Here is a 21,043-nt window from a genome sequence, read left to right as displayed (position 1 = left end):
TTAAAATGAATGGATTTGGATGATTATTGGATAATAAATTAGAATTTTTGGAATCGTATGATTTTTAAATAGTTCAAAGATCACTTTCACAAAAATAAAGAATCTATTTATGATTGCAATTACTTGAATGATTTATGGTAGTCAGTAAGTCTACAAACTAATGTAAAAAACCTAATTGATTTGATTGGATTAAGAAAAAGCCAAAACAAAATATCTATCTATTTATCTAATTCAAGATTCAATATTTTAAACGCAAAATGCAAAAGTAATTTCAATTATAATTCAAAGAAGAGTTTTTAGATACATTACATAACGACGAAAAAACTATCCGGTTTCTCATTGCGATTTCAATCGCCATTCCAATTGACTTACGTTAAAATTACGTAACATTTTATTCTTATATACATATATTTTATTTATCTCAAATTAATTATACAATTTAGCATCTATTACAACTGTTTTTATATAACTGTACGTGCATAAACAACAATTCTTGAGGCAGATCTTCACATCATTAGTTTCCAAATAATTACATTCTTTTCTATAATTTGCTTCGTTGTTTGTTTGTTGGTTTTTCCGCAATCTCGATACAAAATTTTGATTTGAATTTTGAAGCATTCGATTATCTCAAATCATTTTCAAATGTAAACTTAAAAGAGATTGATTTTTGATTCTTAATATTCTATGTTGATCACAAACATTGATAACAAATCTCATACATTTGACACTCAATATACCATGAGTCTCCATGAAACGACTCTTGTCTAATAAGTTATAAAAAACTGTCGTTTCAGTTTTTATATTTTGAGGTTCAGTTCTGCTCGTTTCAAACCGCTACTGCACAATACTATAATAGTTACGGAAACCTGTATAGACAAGATCTAGGCGCACAATCTCGTTATTTAATAACCAGACCTTATATAAATCAAATCCACAAATATAACTCAACAATTGCTTGCTTAGGCGGCCAGCAAACAGCTACACTCGATATAATTGAGAAAATTATGAACCGATCGACAAAACAACTACTTTCCTGGCTAATTCTTCGACAAATATTGAATCACAACTTCTCTGAAGACCTTTTTGTCGATATTAACATCTCCAATAGCTAGCAATTGCAAGGAGAAGTTGTAACTACTGACTAGTTTCGACGTTATTACATCTCATCAGAGCAGTTTAGCAATCTTCGTTTGGGATTAACCCGAACCGAAAATAACGTCAAACAGCATCGCTATTTGGTTCATCTAGTTGAATATTCGCCAACGAATCTTCACTTTCAACTGCGAACCACTGGTCAGATAGAAATCTAGTGTAATCGCCGATGGTAAATGAGGTATGCAAAATGTATCAAAATAAAAGGTTTCTATTATTCGCCTCTAAGATAAATTCGAAAATGTATTCAAAGGAGAAAACAACTACTTTCCTGGCTAATGCCTCGATTAATATTGATTTACAACTTTTTTTTAAGTGTTTACAACTTACCCAGTGCTTGGGGCTTGTTGTATCATATCTTAAGGTATATACTGACAACAATAAAAAATTATACATATTCAATAATTTATTAACATAATGAGGTAATTCTATTAAATCATCTTCTATTAATAATTAACTGGAATAAACTTTAACTAATTCGTAATCAACAATTTTTTTTAACTTTTAATTTAACAATTTTGTTCTGTTATCAAAATATTTCATCAAAAATAGAGGAACTTAAATTATAAACCCTCAAATTAATTCTCGTAATTATCTTTAAGCTCTATCTAACTCCTAACTCTTCATCTGAACTTAACTGTACCAAATTTCTGTCTTCGTTCAGTTCAAATTTGGAGAACCTTCGCATCGATTTGATATTCGTTGTTTTGCTCAACATTTTTTATAGTGGACTGTCGTATGAAATAGGGTCTGTGTGAATTCACCATAAATTTCCACTTTGTGCTTGAAAAATTCTACTAGAATGGTCCCAGAAGTACCTGGCCTGATCTACAGATGATCAAGACGCTAACCTAACCTAACTTAACATAACCTAACCTAATCTATCCTAACCAAGCTGATCATTTTAGTTAATACATGCTTATGATGATTCGCTTTATGTTATTAGAAGCTAGAAAAATATTCTGAGTAGTAGTACATAGATTAACAAATAAAAATGTATTCTAGAGGATAATTTGAAACATGTAATTGGTACATTGATTATAGGAAAATGATAATAGTTCTCAAGTAGATCAAGGACGTTTTATGAGGCAAAAAAAATAAACAACGATTAAATGTAGTAAAGGACGACGTGTATTTAAATTAATATATCGATTAATAACACCTGATCATACATTCGATTGTGACAATTTTCAAATATTTTATCTGCGATATGCATTCCAAGGATTAGTAAACCACCCATATAAAATGGAGGGGAATGGAAAACAGAATTGCTATAATTTTACATCCAATCTTACTTTAGAAAAAAAATACAAAATACTCATAAATACCATACAAAAAATGGATACCGAATCAAATAACTTGAGAGGTTGATTTACAAACACTGCAAGCAGACACACCATCGATGGTGTATGTAGTGGTGAGAATGAAGAAAACATTTCCGATACTCAAAAGATAGTTCTTGGATCTAGTCCATACATAAAAACTCTTACCTATCACATAAATCAAACTTGATAAATGTTGAATCATTCAGTATCTACAGTTTGTATCCCGGTTATTATTTTGAGAACTCTCCATTTCAGAGTTTATAACAAATTGTACCCAGGTAGCACAGCTTAGAAGTGGGTGCTGGTTATATTCAGCCAGTCTGAGCTTAAGGTGAGAAATGAAGTTCATCAAACAATTGGTTTCTTCCATACAACTTTCTATTTGATCATATACTCACAATAGAATCAAATTCCAGACCATTTGGACACCCTTAGAACCAAACTAAATACACAGTTTACATCACGGATACTCCAGCTCAAGTCTTTGAACCAATTGGTGTATTTATTTGTTTTCATTACAATAATAACTATTTTCATACTTGAATCAAAGTTCGACATCAATATTGATAAAAAGTAGGTCACAATAAATTTTAAGTTTTCCTATGGACATGATATATATGAATTAAAACGAAGTTTTTACCAAAGTATGAGGGTTTTCGTAGTGAGATTGTGGCAAAATTGAACACCAAAGTGTACTAACTCTAATATAATTCCGAGCTTTCGAATACTTATGTATACCAATGGAAATTACTAACAAAATTTTTTTGTACATATCTTATTTTTGCCACAATCCCACTTCGAAAACTGTATATATTTGTACAATTCAATAGATTTTTACTATAATAAGATATACAACGAAATCAAACACGTGAAGTAGTCAGAATCGAATTGATTGATAGTAGCAGTTAAAGTGTTAAATTACTGTTTCTTGCTTTAGCATTATAATCGAGTCATGGTTAGTTACACGAGAGTGGACATCTGTAATGCGTTATGATAACTGTTACTTGCGTTTATAAGTTGAATTATAACATAGAAACTAATATCAACTCAACTTCCTCGATGTTGTATAATAACTTTCTAACCAAAAGGTTCCCTATATTCCCTTCATCTTTTCGGAATCTTTGAATAATATAATGTAAAAGTAGCTTACATACAAAATTTCACACCCCACCAAATAAATTGCTCAGCATCGCTTATGAAATTCTATGTTTAAATTGTAATAAAAAACACTTACTAATCGGATAACCTCTCACATAAGTGACAGTAAATTGTATCCTAAGAGATGCTTGCTACCTCACATGTTTTCTATAAGGATTATTCTATGGATTATGAATCTCCTAAAGTTTTGACAACTGGAAACAACATATATTGTTCAAAATGATCAGTATATTGATAAAAAATTTGATTTGAGAAACCTTAGTGTGATCTAGTAATATAATTCTACAAAAAATCCAATGTCATCAGTAACTAACTCACTTTTATCTAGCCTATAAAAATTCAATGTCATTCATAAACTCGCCAATAAACATCCAACTTTAGTCATAAAGACCTAACCTAATCTAACCCATAAAAAGTACACTTTGGTGTTTTATTTAACGAATTCTAATACTTTCTTCAATTTCTTGAGTACAAGTACTATTTAACACGCTTATATTACCTTCAACTGTATATGGGTGTGTGAGCTTGTTTGTTTGTTTGTAACTCTCTTTTGCAGCTAATTATTGTTAGTGTATCCCACCACTTTAATTTCGTTCATTAATCGAGACGGTTAAGGATTTAACATCCGAATTCGTCGGTCGTGGGTTCAAATCCCGTTCACGCTATATAAAAATTTGTGTTTTTTCGGCAATTTTCTTTTAGAAATCAACATTGGAAATTTTCTCATTACATCGAAACAAATTTTACAATTGTCTGCCCTCTGCTGGAGATTTACCATACTAACTGTATCAATATTAGTTTAGAATTTAAAAACTTAAATTTTATTATGTTGTTCGAGAAGAATTTTATTGGAGATTTACAATATTAATGACTAGTGCTTTAGAAAAGTGATTTAAGTTTTTAACGACGTTTTTCCAAAAAACTTTTGACGTTTCTACTTTCAGTTTTAATAAAACTATTATGTAAACTGAATAGTAAATCCATTAAACCAATGTTCGAAGTGGAAATGTATAGGAAAATTCGTATACTGACAGCTGTCAAATAAATTCATATACTGACAACTGTCAAATAAATTCATATACTGACAGCTGTCAAATAAATTCATATACTGACAGCTGTCAAATAAATTCATATACTGACAGCTGTCAAATAAATTCATATACTGACAGCTGTAAAATAAATTCATATACTGATAGCTGTCAAATAAATTCATAACTTATGTCAAAGTCATTGAATTTACGTATAATGTGATGACGTGATTGTTTTAATGCGACAGATGTTTTCAATGTAGCACATCTTATTTTATTTGAAAAGCTAGTAATTATTATTTTATTTAAAACAAACTAATTCATTTATGTAATTTTTATATACACAAAAGCTCAACGAAGCTTGTTATTCCGATATTTTAAGAATTATCTTCCAATCCATTAACTGATGTTTCGAAATAATTGATCTAATTCACAAATTTTTTATTTTGTGGAGAAACTCAATGAATGTTTTTAACAAATATACACAGAGGAAAGGCAAACATTAGCATGGCAGTTGAGTGTTTAAAGAGAAAGTATCAAAAATATAGGATTCGACGTTAGATTTAACTTGAATTTTTCATCGAATGCTTTCTAAAATACATTTATTATCATTCGACAACCGTACTGTAAAATAGTTAGTACGGACCATGAGTTTCAACTTGCTACTTGCTATCCATTTTACTATAGAAGAGCTCGAAAGACCACTCGGTCAAATTGTATTGAGAAATGTCTCATATTGAGGTTTGCGCTGAAATAAAATTTATGGTCAAACAAAAATGATCACCAGAGCAATTGAATATGACAAACAAAGCCCGTGCCAAAAAACAAAGGTTGCGAAAAGCACCAAAAAGGTGATGGCTAAAATATTTTGGAAACATATTGAAAAAAAATCACATTTTATTTTTATTTATGACCTTTTTTATGTTAAGTTGAGAAGTAATTGACCGCACTACGTACATAAATTTGAAACTATCGATTCTAATTTTTTATCTCATTTTGTCAGGTAATTGTGACAAATTCTTTAATCTCAAGTTGTTGTGATGACTTCAAATATTTATATGACAATTTTTTTTTGAAATTACGTTTACGTATTCAACGGTATTTATAACAAGTCCTTATTGTGATTTCTATTTAACGGATTTCATCGTTGGGCAATTCCTATCCTGCAATCAAGACATCTAGTATATATTTTATATCGATGGACGATGATGATAAGTAGGTCAAATGAGAGTCGGTCATTCGGTTTGGCTTCAGGCTATTTCTTCACAGTTTACATTTGTTTTTTTATTAAATTTTTGGTATCGACAAGTGTAAGAACGCTTGACCTGGAACGTAGACAGTGAAAACGTCGACTATCACATTAACTCGAAACTGATTAAAATTAATGTTTTAACTTTAGAATCAATATTAGGATTGGGAAAGCTAAATTTCATTTTAAAATCCTGTTATCAGAGAGATTAAAGAAAAATTTAGTTGAATAGACCACGCTTTTGAAAAAAAAACACATAGTATCATGTATTTTCTTATAGAGATTCCGAAAATCACATCAGTTTTTGAGTTTGAGCGATGGTTTTCGTGAAAATCCAATTTTCATGACTTTTCGTCATTTTTCCTCCCTTAATGATTTTTTTCGGAGTAACTGATAGCATTTTTTAAAATGAAACCTCAATACTTGATTTCGATGATTTCACGATTTTATCGCCGTCTACCGAGCGATGCCGGTAACTATGAATAGTATTCGCCATGAATTCGACAACCAGTTCTTAAATATAGTGTATGATTGGTTGCCTCACCTTAAGGGTGAGACTAAAAATTTATAATTTATTATATTCAAATCTTATATTTTTTAAAACAGCTATCTAATCAGTAATAAGAAAATATCCAAATAACAACACAGTATTATGTATTTTGATATAGAGATTCCGAAAATCACATCAGTTTTTGAGTTTTCATGAAAATTCAATTTTCATGACCCCATATCTCAGCAACTAGGGTTCGTATTCCCATATCAAAATGAATCATTTATTGAGATCTCTCTGCGGTAGAGCGCTGTCGGTCGAATATTCAAACACCCTGTATATAAATATACTTTAAATGGCAGTCATATTGTAGTAGACAACATCCCAACACCCATTCATATTGGACTTGACGTCCATTCGACCGTTCACATAATAATAACTTCTTAGTACTATAAATGAGTTGAAAAATATCTATTAGAAATTAAAAATAATGAAGTGAGTTAAAAGGAATGTGTGTTTCTGGGTGTAAGTTCACCATGCCTGGGTGTGACTACTTTCGTAATCGACGAACTGCCCGAGGACACTTCTCACGGATTTAGAACGTCTTTGCTTCTTCCGTCTTGAAATTTAATCGAGTACAACAATGGAGGTAAATCGGAGGTGCGCCGATAACATACTAAAAATCATTGATAATTTGTGAATAACAACTAGTTACTTGCACTTATATAGACTAAGTTTGTTATTAGAAGAAACTAGTGTCATCGTTTTTTATTGACCTCATAAAATTTATTAACTAGATAATTATGTATAAGAATTATATTTGTATCGGTTTAATAGCTACTGAAGCTGATTTTTTTGACAACTATAACTAGTAAATCTATTTTTGCATCTGAAAGGTTGAATAGCAAATTATTTTGAAAGATCTGTATACTTACATCGATCGAATTAATTTGCCAGCTATTGCGACAGCTCCATGAGTTGCGGGGTGTCACTATTAATGGACAGTAAAACTTTAGGTAAATAACCTGACCACTAAAACACCTGCGATTGATTCAAAATTCACTCCAGCTCATCGTCAAGCACACCTGCGTTTTGCACAGGAATATTTAACAAGTATAAAATTTAGTCTTATTTAGTGTTGTAAAAGTTTACTAAACAAACATATTTGGCTTTAATTTTTGTCAAATTGTTGTAATTTGGCTCTTTGGCTGATAAGTTTGCCGATCATTGTCCTAAACCGACGTTAATATAAAGAAATTTTCTCACATGACACACTCTGTATAACTTAACATAAAATGGGCATTCTAAAATACAAATCAACGTGTCTCAGCACCCTTATTTTTGTTTATTGAAGAATTCATTCCATTCGGAATAATTATAATAACAATATACGAAGGAAAGTATTATAAAAAAAACTGTTGTAAATAGTGTAAACAGTTATTCAAGAAAATTTACTCAAGATATTCATGCATTAATGAGTTTTCATAAATTTATATTCACTTTAAAACATATTAAATTGTTTTCCAAACAGCATATTTCATTTCTTGATCTGATTAATAATTTAAGAAATATATATAGTTAAAGTCAGAAGTTTCCAAATTATTTGCTTTTTAACCTTGTATATTTGAATCCAACAATTCATCTGATACATCGACAACTAATTGAGTCACAGAAAATTTGATAATAATAACATAATTTAAGTAATAATAATCTGAGGTAATACATTTTCTATATCTTATCAAAAAGGAAATACCTCATTATTCATTTGGGACACTTGAATGTATTCTGCACGCTCTTTCCTGGACCTATGGTGACTCAAGTTATACACCTAGCGATCTAAAGCAATGATGTGATTTATCTGGATCAGTTCTTCTGTATTTAATCCAACAAACTAAGCATTAAAACTTTGAATTTGGATTTTTTTGAAAACAAAAACTTTCTTCGAGTAATTTTAGGTTAGGTTAGGTTAGGAGATGATGTGAAAGTATAAAAGGTAAATACAGGGATTGAAGATACCGTCTTTATATCTGCAAATGTGCGCTCGAACCTTCGTGCGCTCGACTCACGTGCGCTCGATGCACGAATTCGTCGTCCGCTTTTTCTTTATACAGTGTGGATCAACCAGATGGAATAAATCAACTCAAATTTTTATATAAATAAGTAAATAAATAATCCCCTAATTTGAATATTTCTGATTATAAAAAAATAAAAAATGATAAATTGGCAGGTTTTACTTTATATAGTCTAATGTTCAATTATTTCTGTTTTTTCTTATATTTTTATTTTGTTCCAGGTCAGCAATACAATATAAATCACACCCCTAGGATTAAACAGAATGATCAAGGTAAATAAATTGATTTTACAAATGTACATATTCACATGAAATTTATATTTTCATCCTTGCAACTAACTTACCATGGTGGTGTACTGATCATAAATATAATAGGTGTATAGGGGTTGGAACGAGTCTTCATAAAGATCATCATTAATTTGAATTTTGAATTGTTTGTAATAGCTAAGAGCGGGCGTGAAAAATTTAAATGGAAATATTGGATCTATTAACTAATTACAATTCAGTGAGTCGTCATTTACATTTTAAATTTAGAGCCATTTAAAAATATTTCATCTTCAATTGTATATTTTATAAAAATCCGGAATTAAGCTTGTCCTATCCTCTTCATCGAATGTTATATATGCACGATGCTTTTTAGATAACTACTCCTTCTCATAAAAACTAAGTAACAAAGCTAAATATCGCATGGATGAATACGAGGGTTGCTACTAAAGTTTTGAGATATGGCGACAGTGATGTCAATATGTCAAATCTGACATTGCGATCGTAAAATTTAACATTTTTAATGGTGAACGTACTCAGAACGTGTTGTCATACTAGTTTTATTCAAGTTGTTTACAGATACTTCAAATATTTATCTTGGTTGGGTCAAAATATTTTGAGAAAACATTAATAGTTATAATTTTTTATGAATAAAAGCGAGGTACTTTGTTGTCATCTCAGATTACCATCAAGTCTTGCCCAATAACGGCTTCCAAGCTAGGGACAGAGTTGTAGATACTTGGCCCAAGTCTGGGTCTATACTGGACCCAACGTAAAATCCTATATGGGCATATCCAATTATAAATATTTACTTTTATAGGTCAAACCCAAAACTAAAGTAGCAACCTTCGTATAATGAATATTAAATAGTACAAACTAAATATTCTTCTGTATTCAATAATGCAAATTATAATTTTTAGATAACAAATATCAAGCAGGTAATAAGAGGTAATAAGTATCTTAATTAACTTGGTTGGTGATATTTATAGTTAACACACTGTTTAGACTACCAAGATAACCAAGATAAACCTTCTGTCTCTGAAGACGATAACTTGGTTATCGAATCGCGCGTCAGATGTGTTGGTGGTTGTGTAAACAGTTAAACAGTAAATGTTTAATTAAAGATCCATATTTTCCAAATTGTAACATCAAAAATAAATTTATTATTATCAACGCTTTCATTGAAGATAGTTTGCATGTACTATTGGTATTCTTGGGGTACTGCTTCTAATTATAATTTCCACTTTTAGTACTAGGAATATCAACTTAAATAATAGATAATTGAAAATTTAGTGATTTACTGAACAAACTCTAAAAGTTGTTTTATAATTATTTCACGATTTGTGGTTTCAATAGCTTGTATTAATGAATGGCTTTACAATTTTTATATTTTTATTCTAAATCTAGCTACAGAGATTTATTCAAAACAACAAAATTTCATTGTTTATAAAAAACATTTGAAGTGTTATTTTAAAGAGCAATTCAGCAACAAAATTTATAGACCTTCTAGAAGTTCTTTGCAATTCGTATTAATTAATATATTAATTAATAAGGTAGTGAGGAATCTTTTTTACTGAGAAACTGTTTCAAGGTGTCGAATTCACAGCAAAATCTGTTTCACTTTATAATAAAAATCAAAAATTATAGTTTACAATTGAAATTTGTCTTATAGACCTAGATGTTGATACTGAAAAACGAAAATTTTTGAGGCACTTTTTTTTTGTATGTGTGCCTCAACCGCAAAGTGTTAAAATTTTTTCTGTCTTCTTGCAATTCTGGGTCCGCACTGATTGCTGAATCATTTCTCGGATTAGTGCAGAACATGATGAGTGATTCTCAATTAGCAAAAAATGTTTAAATGGTGTTTTTCCGAAGAGGTTATGCCGTTGAGGCATATGAGATTGACCTAACTCTAACAAGAGTCGTTTCATCTATTTGGAGACACATTTTATTTATTTATCTAGCGAGCTATTAAAATGTGATCGAATATCAAATGTGTTGATGTAAATACGAAAAGTTGTAATTTAAAATTATATTTAATAATTCTCTGTAGCAGATTTAGAAATGTAAAGTGTATATTAGTTAATCTTTTAGAAATAAACTTACATTTCCCTCCTTCCCTATAGATGTAACCACAGTTCTACTGGTGGACAGTCGCGGAAGGTCACCTACTGGCAAATTCCTAAATATAAAACCCGATCTTGGATTGATCGCTTCGACAGCCCGTACGTTTATACAAGAAGGTGTTACTACTGAGTACGCCACACAAATTTTAGGTACTACTCTAGACAATGGACGTTTATACGCTCATCTACTTACTAAAAGCTCCAGAGTACTTTACGATGATTCCCCAACTAAAACACATGATCAAATCCATAGTAAATGGACAATAAATGAAAATTTCATCAACGTAAGACCATCTGTTGAAAATATCAACAATATTATTCCCAGTAATTCTAAAGATTTTCTACTATACACGACTCGATTATCAAACGATAGTGATGGCGAAACAAATTCATTATTAGAAGTAAAAAGTGTAGAAGAGGAAATTTTAAAAGAATCTCCTTCTAATAATTACAGAGTTCCTTTCGTTGATTTGAAAAAAAATGCATTCCAATCAAACGTAAAAGTTTTCAAAATAAGTCCTGAAGTTACAGATGTTAACCACGAAAATATAATTATCGATGAAGAACTAAATGACGAACAAAGAAAAAGAAACAGCTTCTCACCTTCTAAAATAAAAGAGTGGGAAAATTTACCAACTTTTACTGTGAGAAATGAATTTTCACCATCGGGACTATCGTTTCTCGGAGATTTACCTGATTTCGAAGAACGAACTGAACGTTCAAAGCTTACAACACCAGCTGATCGTAGAGCTAAACTCTTATTCAAAGCTGGTTTAACAAAACCTAATGCAAAAGATTTAACATCGATAACTTATACCGGATTTGCTGATTTCACTACTACTGTCGGAGACACAGTTATCGTATTCTCTCCACATACTACAGAAAAAGTAGAAAAATCCATGAAAACAACTAAGTTACAAAACCCTACTATAAGTTCGATGATTCAACAAACTACTACTTTACTTGAACCCCCTCTAGCAACCAAAGTTACCACTTTTTTATCGCAAGAACCTCCTATGGAAACAAAAACTTTCAAAGCTAGCGATTTGGAAATGAAAACCGTAATTCCCACGATGGTTATTGACAAAACTGATAGACTTAGGGATCCAAAGAAACAAACCATAGAGGAACATATTGATATTGATGCTAAATCAGCTGTTTTGGCACACGAACAAGGCCAAGACACAACTCAGTTACATTCATTAGACGTAATTCAACCATCAGAAACACAAATACCAATGCTATCGACACCTTCGGAAGAAGATATCGCTAAAATATTTGCGTCCCTTCAAGCTCTTCAAAAACAATCAACTCAAGCTTTAGAAACAGTAGCTTCTTCAATTATAGAAACTAGCATAGAAGAAAGTAGAGTACAACCTACCGGAGGTGCTACTACGATTTTCTTTGATGATGAAATTCCTACAGAAAGTAATTCTGTGAGTGATACATACTCATCAATTCGCAAAGAAGAAGCAACTATAACAACAGAATCAGCTAATATGGATGATGAAGAATCGAATGAGGAAACTTTAGGAACTACAGAAAATATAAATATTGATGCAGAAAATGAAGCGATAATAATCGAAAATAAAGTGGATGCAACATGTAGTGATAGTAGTAAAATCGTAGCAACCACCACGTTCAAAACGTTAACTTACTTAACAACATTCTTTATCCCAGACGGTGAAGGTACTACTTCAATTTCTGTAAAAGCAAATGAAGTTACATCTACAGAAATTGGTTTTACAACTGAGCCTTGTATAGGAATTGTACCATCTTCAACTACATCTCTTTCAATCGAATCAAGTATCACGGAAGAAATTCCTACAACTACTGAAGAAGTATCAACTATCGAAGAACAAGTAACTACTGAAGAACAAGCAACTACCGAAGATGAAATGGAATCTAGTACAGAACAAGAAATAACAACAATAAAACAAATAGAAAGCACAACAGCTGAAATAACAACTGAAGAGCACCACGTGACAGATGCAGTTACTGTAGCAGTTGAAACAACAACGGAAGAAGATGGTGACGAATTAGAAATAATTTATAAAACTTTATATACAACTTATACTTATTTAACAACATATTTTCAAGAATCTACTTCATCAATATCTAGTAGAACAGTCGTGACAACAAATGTAGTTACCTCGACATTAGATCCTAAAGAGGGACTCGTAGGACTAGAAAATGAGCAGAATTCCGGTATAAAACAAAACACTATATCCTTCGAAGATTTAGCTGATATCACACCATCCAAAACTACATTAGTTGAATCGACCGATTCTCCAACAATACATGTATCAAACTTGAACGGAGCAACTCCACTTTTAGATGATAAAGAAATCAATTTAGAAGTTATTAAAACGTATTATACGACTTATACATATTTCACAACAATTTTCGTCGACGGTGAAACAGAAATATCTAGTAGAACAGAAGTTTATACCAATTATATAACTCCATCTGTTCTAGCAACCGTTCCCTTGAACACCAGATTAACAAATCCAATAGAGAACGATAACGATGATGATGACGACGATTTACAAGAAGAAGAAGAAGATGATGATTATATTAACAAGAAAAAAAAATTGGTAACATCAAATATAAAACCTCAAAATATATACAATACTATAGATAGAAAAAAAACGACGATTGCTGGTGAAGACGTTACCACAACTGAAGATAATCAATTAAACAACGTATTAGATCTAAGTGATTATGAAACTATATCAACTATGGTGACGGACGTTAGAAGTACTACATCTGAAGGTGAAAGAAAAATTATAGATAACTTGGATAAACGCAATGTGTTGCTAGATGATCAAATTGTTTCGGAATCGAATAACGATTCGGAAATCATACCATCACCTACGCTATTACTACAAACCAGTTACACAACTTTCACATATTTCACTACTATGTATCACGGTACTACTTCTAGTAACGTTGTTAGTAGATTAGAAACTGTAACTAACGTTGTTACTCAAACGTTAGAACCAACTCCAATTTTATCTACCGAAGATCCCAACTCCCCTATCACTTATTTCACCACGTTCACCTATTGGACGACTTTGTATAAAGATGGTACCACAAAAATAACTAGTAGAGAAGAGACTGTTACCAATGTAGAAACTCCAACAATTAAAGCTACTAGTACTATACCAGTTATTATTACTACAGACGTTATTGATTCTAAAAGTATAATTACCGAATCGGATAGTAGTAGCTTACCTAGTACGATTGGAGAGGATGCTCTTACAACTTATTATACTACGTATACTTATTATACTACGTCATATATTGGTGATAGTACTATATTAAATAGTCGATTAGAAACAGTAACGAATATTATAAATAATACAGATATCGATACAAACTATATCGGTAAAGCAATAGGTTTATACGATAAAAATAAGATAGTTAGTGAAGATAAACCAATTGAAGATCAAAGTACTACTAGTACTTATATTAAACCAACAGGATTATTATCAACAATTTTGAATACAATAGAAAATGATGGTACTACCACTATATTATCCACAGATGTTTATGGTACTTACATAGATGGCCTTTACGCGAAAGTACTTGAAAGTACATCTAGTATACTGACAAAAGAAATAAAATCTTCACCGATTGAAGATACATTGAAACCTACAGGTATCGTTAGTATTAATCAAGGTAAAATAGTAGACGCCGAAGGCATTAGTACTCTATTTTATACAACCCAAGCAATTGGAACATACATCGATAATTTATACGCTCAAGTTATAGAAAGTACTAGTTCTTTAACCGTAAACGAAGCTAAAAAATCTGCTTTACCAAATGATTTTCCTCTTATCCATAAAACTGGATTAGTTAGATCTATAGAAGGTTCTATAATTCAAAATGATACAACAACTTTTTATGAATCTAAAGTACTAGGTACTAATATAGATGGTAGATATGCTCAAATAATTGAAAGTACCTCAAGTTTCTTAATAGGAAAACCGTCTAATATCCAAACAAGTACTATAGATGGAATACAACCAAGTTCAACACAAGCTCCCGATAATACGATTAGTCCTACTGCAATCGTAACACCTTCTTCAGTATCAATAGAAGGATCTATTAACGAATCAGCTAAAGTAGATGAAGAAATAACAACGGAAGAAAACGATGAGGTCGAAGATGATCATAAAGGAAAAGGATCGTCTCGATTAACTTTTCAAACTAAAAAACGAACGTTCACACCGGCTATTAGACCTTTTGCACCAAGACCACGACCATCTTTCGCACCGAAACGAAAACAATCAGGACAAACTACCGCAGCTACTATAACAAGAAGTGATTTTACCCCAACCGTTACGGCTGTACCAGCTTCGAAACTAAATCGATTTGGAGGTAGGAGATCTTCTACTGGTACTAATGTTATAAATCCAACGGTATCTAGTAGTAGAAAATTCTCTAGATCAAAAACATTGAGTTCACCATCTTTCGGTGGTAGAAGAAGTAGTTCATCTAGAATACAACCTACTAGTACGTTTGGTTTTAGTTCTAGAAGATCTAGTTCGAGATCTTCTAGCGGCGGATCTAATCGTTCTAGTTCTTTGTTTGGAACTAGACCTAGAATTAGACCTACTTTAACGTCTGGATTGAATAGATCACCGAGCTCGAATGTTATATCTTCTACGGATGATGAGAATAATATCACAATTTCTATAACTGAAAATCCAGAAGAGACGGTTGAGACGGGGGAAACAACTTTAGAAGCACAAACTACTACCGAAATAACATCGCGACGAGGTCAAAACCCTCTTTTGAAATTCAGAAGACCTCCATTAGGACGAACTACAACCACTAGGAATTCAAAAGCAATTAAAAACGTACCTAAATCTACGACTTCCACAACTACAACATCGAAACCGAAAACTACAAGATCTAATAGTTTGTTGAATAGATCAAGAGCAAATGGTTTATTTCCTAGAAGAAATTTATTTACCACAACTTCAACTACACCTCCTCCGGATGAAGAAGAAGAGTTAGTAGATGAAGATTTACTCGAAGAATATGATGCGGAAGAGGATACAGATTACGAGAGTTCAATAAAAAATACTCAAATAGCCGAACCACCTACAACACCTAAAGCAACAACCAGTAATCGTGTACAAATTAAACCATTCAAAAAAAGAACTAAACGTGAAACATACTCCAGGTTTAGGCGACCAATTAGTAAAACGACATCCACTGCAGCTCCAATAGAGAAAGAAGAAACTAGAGGTAAATATACGTCTAGAAGTAGAACTAAAACTTCCACATCCACTACAACAACTACACCTCCCACTACGCCCTCTATAAGGAAAAGGATATCTCCAAGTAAAGCTCAAAGTAGAACTCAATTTACTTTGAGAGGTGAAAGCGAGAAGAGGTCCAATTTCAAAAGACCCACTTCTAGTAATAGAGTTAACAGACTTACTACCACCAGACCAAGTAATAAAAGATATAGAAATAATTATCAAACGGAAGCAACAAGAAAAAATAACAATAGTAATCGACAAACGACTAGAACCACGAGTAGGAGTAGAACAAATAATCAAAGACAACGATATCCCAACGACGTAGAAATAGATACTTACGTTCAACCAAAAAACGACGGTACTATTACCGTGACCCGCCACGTACCAACCGAAGTTACTATACCCGTAGTTAATGGAAAAATAACCGAATACAAAAATGTAGTTACCGCTAAAGTTAGTACAGATATTTTAGGACCATCTCAATACACTACATCAGTAAACGCTCTCGGTAAAGATGTAACGATATTGTTGAGCGAAAATACAGACATCAGCTCCAATGGAGCTACTCTAATCACCCAGTACGTCTTAAAAGAAACTCCTACAACAAGTATTATTTTCACCCCGACTTATATAAATAGACGTAAAACCTCTTTTAGACACGTCATACCTAGTACAATTTATGAAGTTGAGCAAGTTGTTAATACGATACAACCAGCTCTAGCAGCTCAAGCACCTTTAGCTAATATTTTATTATCACAATTATTATTGGGAGGTTTACAACCACAACCTAATGCTCTACTAGGTTTCCAACAACCATTAACTCCAACCACCGAAATTAAAACTAGAACAACCACATATGTAACTACAGTAACTAGTGAAATATCAACAGTTATACCATTAACTTTTAGAGGTAAAGAAATATTCACAACTTTAATAGATAGTAGTGTAAGCGTAGTAACAGCTACGGAATTTTTAACTGATACGATTGTAGTAACTCCTACTTTTGGATATCCTCAACAACAATTGAATACCGCTTTATTACTACCGTTGTTACAACAACAGTTACAGCAACAGCAACAGCTACAAAATAACCTACATCCAGTACTACCCACTACTAATTTTTTAAACGTAAACGATCAACCAACTAGTGATACATTTCAAGAAGAAGAAAAATTAAATCTAGCTGATGACGAATTTAGTGATATTAAAAAACCTTTAATAGTTGATGATATCGAGTCTAATTCGAAAAGTAAAACTAGTAGAAAAGGTAAAAAACACAAACCAAGTCGTAATATACCATTAAAGGAATCGAGTGTTATAACTCTTTACGTATCCGGAAGAACCCCTGGGGAATTTACCACTATACTTTCAACCGTGCCCGTTACGGAAGAAAAAAATAGAAAAAGAAGAGAATTAAGAACACTAGTAGCCTCACCATCACAAATTATAAAACAATCAAACATCGAAGATAAATTTGATAATTTCCTTATGGCTGGTGTTAAAGATATAGAATTGGAAACATCAGAAATAACACGCGAAACTCAAAGTTTGGAAAGTATAGTTGGAGATGTTTCTATGTATTTAACAACGTTAAAATCACCCGATTCAAGTCAAAGTAGTAAATATATAAAATCATCTAGAAATTCTCATGATTTTTTAGTATAAAAGACCTTAGCAGAGTTACCCCCTTAATGCCAAAGGTCGAATCTTCTCTTTATAAAGGGGGCATTCTGGCCATATCACAATCATGTAAATATAACAAAATTAATAGAGGAATTAGAAGTAAACGAGATTTAACTACGAATAATAATAATACGAAAATAAAGAGAAAGATATACAAAAAATTAGTGAGAGTACAATTATTATCTAATAACACCCTTAATAACGATGATGTTATTAATGTAAATGTTGAAACAACTACTAAACGTCGACGGCGTAGAATAAAAATAAAGAAGAAGAAAAGAAAATTGAATAACCCCGATCAAAAAACAAACGAATATTTACCACAAATTGTGAAATCTAGAAAAAGAATTGTGGTTACTAAAAAAAGATTAATAAATAGAACTCAATACACGTCAGTTGAATCGGGGGAAAAAACAAATACGATTCCTATTAGTAGTACTATCGTGAATCCTGATTATAACGGGATCGATTATTCAGATTACGATAACGATATTTCAAAAGAAAATCACGACGAATACGATATTGATATAGATAACGATTATGATGAAACAACTACGCAATTCCAAGAACTAGTCACATTAAAAGAATCCGACTTTTTCCATGGAAATGAAGATGAACTTTATAACGAACAAGATGATTTAACAACGGAACCGTATTTACCCGAAGATCGTGTAGTATTACATGAGGAAGATGAAAATGTATCAAATAATATTGATGAAAATATTTATACAACAACTGAAAGCGATCAAATTGAAATAACGACCGAAGAAGTTGATAAATACGTTACATCTAATGCGAATAATTTAGAAGAAATAAAAAACAACATATCCAAATCTTCGATATATGCTTATAATGAAGAAATCGCTGATAAACCAACCTTCCAAGACATACCTGAGTACGAGCCTTATTTTCCCGAACTGACTGAATCTCTAGATGCTCCTATAATTCTCTTTAAAACAACTGTTCTATCTTCTGTCGACCTTTTAACTAAAACTGTTGTACAAAGTAGATTAAGAACATACACATTCGTTGTAACTACCATAGCTGGAGACGAGCAAATTATTACATCGACTACTGAAGTTAGACCACATACGAAAACAACTGTTATCACAGAACCTGTTACCAAATTGACGACTCTGACTCTCTTAGATATAGACGCGACGACTACTTTATCCAGCCCACAACAAACTATATCTCCTGTTGTTTTGGATAACATTCGATCTCTTCAAGGTGAGTCATCTTCTGTATAAAATGCGCTCAATTAAAAGATGTACGAATTGATAATAACACAGAACGATAAAACATTCAAAAATTGTGTTGTTACTCATTAATTTATTTCAGCATTTCGAAAATTGTTCGACATAATTATAGATTTGGAAGATAGAGAAGAGCTTGGTTAAATTCTGAGACCATCGATGGAAGAAAAACACCTTTTTTGATAAAAACCGATTTTATCCATCAATGTAATCTCCTTCAAGACCAATACAATCATTCGAGCGCTTCTCTAACTTCTCGTTGCCGTGCTTGTAGAAGAATTTGTCTTTGGCTTCAATATAGGCTTCAATTTCATCATTTGCTTTTTCATTTGAGCTGGATTTCTTACCGGCGAGCATTTTTTTGAGATGACAAGATCTAGCCCTCAGTGCCATCTAAGATAGACGAAAAAGCAATTCAAAGTGTAATTCGTTCAATTTAACCATCGTTGCCATCGACTTATGATATTCGCTATTGGTTATCTTTCCCTTTTGGAGATAGTCAATGAATAATATTCCATGCGTATCCCAAACTACCGAAGCAATAACCTTCCAGCTGACTGTTGTGTCTTTGGAAGCTTCGGACGTGATTCACCAGCTGCAGTCCACTCGGATGATGATCGTTTTGATTCCGGAGTGAAGTGATTGATCCATGTGACTGTGAGTAAACGCAGCATCTACTTTGTTAAAAGCTTTTTCATGTTCAAGCATAATTGTGCCTTCTTATATCTTTAGGGCCTTAATTTTCCCATGTAATTTCAATTTACGTTTGGATATAACCAATTTTTGGATTTTTTATGCGTTCTGGAGTTACCACCTCAATTGGATGTCCCGAACTTTTACCATCATCGGTGTTTGTACAAACACGTTTAAACTCAGCAAACCATTAAAAAATGGTTCTTTTCGATGGAGCAGAGTTCGGATAACACCTTTGACAGGTGACATTGCTGACATTGTACAGTATTTTTTCTCATCAAAAAGCTATGGTTAGTTAACACAAAATTGTTTTGAATCCATTTTTTTGAAAATCAAAAGTAGCTTCACTTAAATGGCTGTTACTTTTTTCTGATCAATCGAAATGTCATGAAATTCTACACATAGTTTTTGATAGTTGGTACTTCATAAAATTTATATTCGTCGTTGATTTCGTCATTTGTATCTGTGGCAGATAAAATTTCGCCATCGGTTATTGAACCTGAGACAGCAGGTAGTGGTTTTATTGCTAGCTTTTCATCATCCGTAATTTTTCGAAGATTTTTCTGATTTTCTTTTATGAAAGTAGCTTTTTGAAGCAGTGAGAAATCGTTTGGGGTGTTACAGCGTCTTGTCAATTAGAAAAATAGCTGTCAGAACCGTTATATGCGCTACTTGTCGAAAGACACTAAAACTAGCTTAGCAATTGCTTTACCACAGAACATTTAAAAATTATGGATGATCCCTTGGTCCAGTGGTTGCAATTTGAAAAAATATGGATGATTCCTTGGTCAAATGGTTGCAATTTGGAAAAATTATGGATGATCCCTTGGTCCAATGGTTGCAATTTGGAATGTATATTTGACGAAAAGAAGTAGATTGGACGATGTAGGAGGACTGTTGTGGAGAGTAGAATTATCTAAAAAGAGTGAAATATTCCGCTTTGGTCGATTGATGTCTTCCATAACAGTTAAAATCCATTTATTAAGAAGTTTTGTCGTCATCCAAGTTTTCTGTTAGTATGATAATCAGTAGGAAACGATTTATATGCGCTAAAATATATTTTAAAAAAAGATGGGGTCAAATTTATTATTCTGTTCTGGAAAATCAATTCGAACACCTTTTTTGTAAAGAGCTTAATGATTATTTCTATGTTGAAAAACATATTTTTCTTCTATTTCCAATTTAACAAATTATCTGTAAATATGTATCTGTATTATAATTTAATTCTATTTGTTGTAAAAAGCTGATTTTTCCTAGTTTTCAACTGCA

General features: G+C 32.0%; 2 protein-coding genes across 2 annotated transcripts in view; both read left to right on the top strand.

Annotated features, from left to right (window-relative positions):
- LOC130892520 (mucin-2) overlaps window positions 1-17,986 on the top strand; it is a 54,521-nt gene extending 36,535 nt beyond the window's left edge. The window contains exons 2-3 of the mRNA XM_057797967.1: window positions 8,696-8,746; window positions 10,864-17,986. Coding sequence (XP_057653950.1) covers window positions 8,696-8,746; window positions 10,864-17,807 — 6,995 coding nt within the window. The 3' untranslated portion in view covers window positions 17,808-17,986. The remainder of the gene's footprint in view (window positions 1-8,695; window positions 8,747-10,863) is intronic.
- The window catches only part of LOC130892519 (uncharacterized), a 28,910-nt gene continuing 25,700 nt past the window's right edge, over window positions 17,834-21,043 (top strand). Inside the window, exon 1 of the mRNA XM_057797966.1 lies at window positions 17,834-19,055. Coding sequence (XP_057653949.1) covers window positions 17,834-19,055 — 1,222 coding nt within the window. The remainder of the gene's footprint in view (window positions 19,056-21,043) is intronic.

The sequence above is a fragment of the Diorhabda carinulata genome, chromosome 4, assembly GCF_026250575.1.
Source record: "Diorhabda carinulata isolate Delta chromosome 4, icDioCari1.1, whole genome shotgun sequence".
Taxonomy (NCBI): domain Eukaryota; kingdom Metazoa; phylum Arthropoda; class Insecta; order Coleoptera; family Chrysomelidae; genus Diorhabda; species Diorhabda carinulata.
The sequence above is the reverse complement of the archived record's forward strand: the minus strand, read 5'-3'. Positions and strand labels throughout refer to the sequence as shown.